Consider the following 5,709-nt stretch of genomic DNA (forward strand, 5'->3'; position numbering starts at 1 on the left):
ACACCCACAAACACACACAGTCCTTCCCTCTCCCCCTGCCCAGTCCGGGGTACCGTGTCTCAGGAAAAGAAGTAGAAGTCCGTGGCTCAGGCAGCCCCTCGGTTCCGGCACCGTCAGCCGTGTCCCCGCCGTGATCTCCAGTTAATCCAAAGCCATGTGGCACCTTCTCATGGCCCACCAGTAGGGGTCCTTTCACCCCTTTTCCTCCAGGCAAAGTCTCTCCTGTTTCCTAAGCCACGTGGCAAAAGGGAGCACCCCAAAGCTGCATAGTCCCCTGCCATGGCCGCCGCACCTGGGTTTAAACCCCAGCGCCAATCCTCCTCTGCAGCCCCATTCCCGACTCCTCCCACAATCAGTTACACCTGCCAGCATTCCCCCATTCATCCAGCTCTACTGGGCTGCCATAATGAGTCTGGGCAGGCATGGCCCTGTGGCGTGGAGCCAATCATCTCCAAGCTCTCATGAAGAGGCTGTAATCAGGGGAGTTGCCTCCCAGTTACATCCTGGGTGGAAGTCACTTCCATCCCTCTGGCTCAAAGCATGGCTACTGCCATTTAACATATCTATAAAACCAGTTAAAGGTCATAGATGTGTTAATTGACCACGCCAGAGGTTAGCTGCAAAGCTGCTGCTATGCAGAACAACTCTCAATGTTCCTGCTCCATGTGTCCCTTCCCCCAGCTCAGACTGGTGGAGGTGAGGACATCCTATATATACATATATTTTTTCTAATGTTTCCTGGACACCCTGTGTTCTGGACCCCATTACAAATCCCTATTTGGGACCCTCCTTGGCTGCTCCCTGTTACAAGACTGCATGCCAGAGAGCGAAGCCATGAGCCCCCGGCCAATGAGACAGAACTGGAATCTGAAGACTGACTCCCCCTGCCCACGAGAGCTCCAGCCCTGAGCCGGGCCTGGCCAGGCAGAGCGAGGGGTGGTGGTCCATAACCTCCATCCTTCTGAGTTCATGGGCTGTGGGGTCCTCAGGGCGGCTCATGGAGCACCACCCCAACCTAACAGTAGAGTCAGGACGGAGAGACAGACCCACACAGGAGTCGATGGGAGAGCAGGTTGTTGCAAGGCGGGCTGCCCTGCAGTAGCCCCTAAAAGGTGGCAGAACCAGCAGAAATGAGAACTGGGCAGGCACTGTTTCCCAGCTGTGGATGGAGGGCCGGGCGGGGCGGCCTGGTGGCGAGGGAGAGGAGGGCTGGCGCAGTGGGCGATGACTCGGGCCAGGCGAGGCTCAGACTGCAGACAGCCGGAAGCAGGCAGAGGACCTGGGCCCTGGCAGCGGGTCTGGGGGTTGAGCTGGGGGAGGGACCCAGGCCTGGCAAAGGCTTGGCAATGGGAGGTGAGCGAGATGGGGAGGGGGCTGCAGGGACCCCCAGGCTGGGGAGCTCCCCAGCACTCAGCAGAACCCTGCAAGGAAGGGTCCTGGACATTGTCTGTGGAATCGGATCCAACGCTTTAGGGGGTTGTGCTCGGCTCCTTACCAGGCCAGGGATCACAGGTGAGCACAGGGGCTGGTCTGGGAGGAGACCAGCAGTCAGGGGGCAGACGAGACCAGAGAGGACCCAGATGTTGCTCCCCAGACCCCCCACCTGCCTGCACATAGCACAGAGGAGGGTCTGCTGAGCCTCTCGCTCGCGCCTGCCCTGCTCGTCCCGTGGACCCCCTCAGCCCACCCCTGCCTGGGCCTCTGGCCCCGGGGCCCCTCAGCCTCGGTTCCCTTTCCGACCTGGACAGGGAGGACCAGATGTTTTCCCGCCCCCCTCCCCCACCTCCCCAGTGTGACAGCCAGGAGTGGACAGAACAGGCCGACCCAGGCTTGGAAAGACAGACTTTAATCGGGGCCCTTTCCTGCCACGGTTCCAGTTCAGAAGGGGGGACGAGGGTCCTCTTTGTCCCTGAAACGGCCTCCACTGGACTCAGGCAGCTGAGGGTTGGGGCAGCCCATACCAAGGCTACGGGAAGTTTCCAAATGGTCCAGGGAGAAATCAGGGCTTCTGGGGGCTGGGATCACTTGTCTTCCTGTTTTCTCCGCAAATGTTTGACTGCCTTCTTCACCCTGGTTTCGTTGGGGTTCATGCAGATGGACTTGCCCTGGAGGGTCACAAACCTACACAGAGGGAGAGAACCGTCAGGGGCGTCAGGGTGGGGCGGCCCTGCAGAGCCCTGGGCAGCCTCGTCCTGCACCCAGCAGGACTTGCTGAAGCCACACAGAATCAGGAGGAAATCTGGGGCATCAGGCTCTGTCCCCAGTGACCCTGACCCTTCCAGAGAGTCAGGGCCATCGGGCCTTCTGCCCACCTGCCCCATTCTGCCCAAACCACTAGATGGGTGTGCAGGCCCAGGCCAGGGGAAGAGACTGCATCCGCTGTGACTGCCCGTGTGACACAGGGCTGTCCTCTCTCTCAAAGCCTCAGGGTTGCCATAAACAAACAGAGAGGCTGGACCCCAGGGCCTGGGCCCTCGGGCATTGCAGGGCGGGACACAGGAGCGGGGCCGGGGTGATGAAGGGGGCAGCGCAGGCAGTGCAGCTCCCGTATTCAGCTCCCAGGACCAGGGGGTGGGGGGCGGCAGGGGGCAGACTTACACGATGGCGTTCTTGGGACACTCCTCCGAGGTCCGGTACCACTTCGCCACCTTATGGACGGGGACGGCCCCTTTGAAGTACTCCAGGCAGCACTCCCTGCCCACGTTGGTCCCTCGGGCTGCGGAGGAAGAGCAGGGGTAGGCGCGTCTGTGAGCGTCTGTGGCCGTGCACACGTGTCTGTCTGTCTGTGGAGCAGGGTCTGCGTGCGTGTGTCTGTGTGTGTGTGTTGCTGGAGGGATCTGTGAGAGTATTTCTGCGTGGGCTTCCAGAGGCCCTGTGTGTGTGTACAGGTACGTATCTGCGTGCCTGGGAGGGCCTGTGTGTGTGTCCGTGTGTGTCGGGGGAGTGGTGCACACTCACGCACACGTGTGTCTCCGAGTGCACCTGCGTGTGTGTCTGCACACTCAGTGCCAGCCCTGCATCAGCACCAATTCCTTCACTCTGACCCGGGCTCCGGGTGGAGCCGGTCCCTGCAGCCGCTCACCCAGGCCTCACTGCACACCTGGACACCTGGAGGCAGGTGCTACCCCGCCCCCATTGTGCAGGTGATTGAACGGGGCTCCGTTTCCTCATCTGCATGGCAAATACCCAGCGCTGGCAAAAGGTAAACTGGAGGCAGTGAGAGTGTGTTTTCTGAGAAGCCCCGATGGCCCTCTGGCCACAGGGGGAGCTGTCGCCTGGTCCAACTCACCCCGGGAGCCGAGCAAGTGGGCGGGGGGCAGCGGCTCGCAGAAGTGAGGGTGGAAGGAGGCCGGCCCCCCAGAGCCCGCCCGCGCGCTGCCCCTGGCTGGCGCGGCGGGCGCTCGCCAGCTTCGTGTCTGGCTTCCGCCTCCCTTTCCCAAGTGGATGTCAAAAACCTCTGTGTTCACATCCTCTGGGGACTGATTCTCCTGCTTTTATGCTGATTCCTGCACGGTGTGGAAGACCCTATTCACTAAACACAAGCTGGCGGACCTCCTTGAGAACTGCTCACTTTCCGCCTTCAGGTCCCAGCCCCAGTCACCACGCCACAGCCTCGGGGCGGGAGAGGGGAGCCTTGGTTCCTCCCCAAGCCAGTCCCCCAGCGGGCGGGCGGGCGCTGGGGCCTCCTTCTCCTCCTCCTGATCTCTATCACCTTCGTCATTACTGTCCTCTGAATGCCTCCCTCAAAATCCTGTAGGGACAAGTGAGGGGCAAGTAACACACAAACAGGTGCGCGTTGCTGCCGGGGCCTCAGCGGGTGCCCCGCCCCACCCCGCCCCGCTCCTCTGCCCTCACCTGCATGGGCGTCCCGCAGGGCAGCGCCCAGGAGGAGGGTGACCAGCAGCAGCATCTTCACTGGGGTCATGGTGCTGGCGGTGGCCCAGAGACGGTCTCTGAGCGTGGGTCCCTCTGCTCGGGGGAGACAGGATGACAGCCGAGGGGAGGAGGTGACCTATTTAACCTCTTTGGGGATCTGGCTCCGCCTCCCACCACCTGTTCCTCCCATCTTTCCCTGGACCGGTGGAATTCGAAGAATTTGGGATGATTCAGTGGAAGTCCAGGTTTGGAATGTTTGTGGCTTTCCACAGAACGGGCCGCCGAATGGGGACAGAGGTGGGGTGGGATGTGTGTCCGGGGGTCAGGACAGCAAGGCACTTCTCCTTTTTGCAGGGCTATTTCTTGGTTCCTCTATTGGAAGCACACAGAGAGCGTCATCCTCAACCAGACTCGTCCTGCTCCGAGGCCCCCTGGTGCACGGGGCCCCGGGGAGCAGGACGGCCGGACGGGGCACAACAAAGGCGGCGTAACCGGGGTCCGGAGGGGCTCGGGGTGTGGAAAGACCCCCTCTCCCTGTGAGACGCGCCGGCCTCACGGAGGACCGCGGCTCCATCCCATTCTGAGAAAGACCTGAGACCCAGACAGCCTTGCTGGTGGGCCATCCCCCGAGTTCAAGTTCAGGGCCTTCCCCTGAACCACAGAAAAGGCCAGAGTCTGACAGTTTTTAGTCATCATTTAGTCCAGATTTGCATTTGACAGATTGGGAAGCCACATGCCCCCAAAGGCAGCACCCCCCCCCTCCAGGCCGAAGAACTGAACGAAAAGACATGCGAGCGATTGGGCCTCCGGCTCCCGGCGGAGCCGAGTCTGCATGGGACCCGTGGTCAGCGTCCAGCCAGAGCCGGGCTCTGAGCAGACTGCCCATGAACCCATGGACCACAGCGTCACTGCGTCGGGTCAGCCTGGTCACCAGAGAAATCAGTCATTTGTCTGCGTAGGGCTCCCCTGGGCCGGCTTATGCCAGTCCCTTAATTAGGGGGGAGACCCTGCCCACCTCCGGGGGCAGCACCTCAGCAGGGCAGCTCCGGACTTGCATGCTGCCCCAGGGGACCTAGGCCTGGCTCCACCCTGGGCCTGGGTGACTGGGGCAGCTCAGAATGTCACCGCCCCGTCACGCGGTGTCAGGTGCATCGTTGTCTTCTCGGTCAGCTCCTTGTCGATCGTGGAGCCGTCATTACATTTCCATTGCCGGCAACGGTGCAGGCAGCAGGGGCCGCTTGTTGAAACCCGGTCCTACCAGGAGCAGGTGCTCAGACCGTAGCCTCTCAGTGAACCCGTGGGAGGAAACCACGATTCTGGACCAGAACACGCGAGGGAAAAGCCAGACGTTCGTCCTCCCCTCTGAGGGCCACCTCGGGAGGCTGGGGCTGCTTCAGTGCCTGCAGGCGAGGAGTGGCCCTGTGCATGGCAGAACGTGCCAACTATGGGCAGGGTCCTCGCTGTGTGACCTCGGGCAGCTCACGGACCCTCTCTGGGCCTCAGAGGCATTACCTGTAGAGAGACATTCAGGTAGATCTGAAAAAGATGGGATCCTCCTTTAGTGGACCTCACACCAGCATTCCTCTGCTTCTCTTAGGGTCCCATCACCTGCCAGTGACCTCTAACCCCTGCCAGCTCCGCAAGCCACAGCCGAGCAGGTGTCAGCCCCCAGCCTGTCTGGCTGGGCCGTGCCGTCTGTCCCCAAGGCATAGGCAGTGGAGGGGCAGGGAGCGGGGCCTCCTGCCTGCCTGCCTCCTGTTTGACACCAGCTTCCTGCAGAGGTGGGGGCAACCTCCACCTCCGACAGAGAAGCATGCCGCAGTCCCAGCCTGC

The 5,709-nt window shown here is 61.7% G+C and overlaps 1 protein-coding gene across 1 annotated transcript; it reads right to left on the reverse strand.

Annotated features, from left to right (window-relative positions):
• Positions 1-1,830: 1,830 nt before the first annotated feature.
• On the reverse strand, positions 1,831-3,972 carry CCL17 (C-C motif chemokine ligand 17). The gene is made up of 3 exons (XM_045819141.1): positions 3,856-3,972; positions 2,599-2,716; positions 1,831-2,121 (listed from the first exon to the last, which is right to left on the reverse strand). Exons 1-3 carry the CDS (start codon positions 3,923-3,925, stop codon positions 2,022-2,024), a joined length of 288 nt encoding a protein of 95 aa, XP_045675097.1. The 5' UTR covers positions 3,926-3,972; the 3' UTR covers positions 1,831-2,021.
• Positions 3,973-5,709: the final 1,737 nt, after the last annotated feature.

This window comes from Phyllostomus hastatus, unplaced genomic scaffold (genome assembly GCF_019186645.2).
Source record: "Phyllostomus hastatus isolate PE091 unplaced genomic scaffold, TTU_PhHast_1.1 phas_scaffold_345, whole genome shotgun sequence".
In the NCBI taxonomy this organism is placed as follows: domain Eukaryota; kingdom Metazoa; phylum Chordata; class Mammalia; order Chiroptera; family Phyllostomidae; genus Phyllostomus; species Phyllostomus hastatus.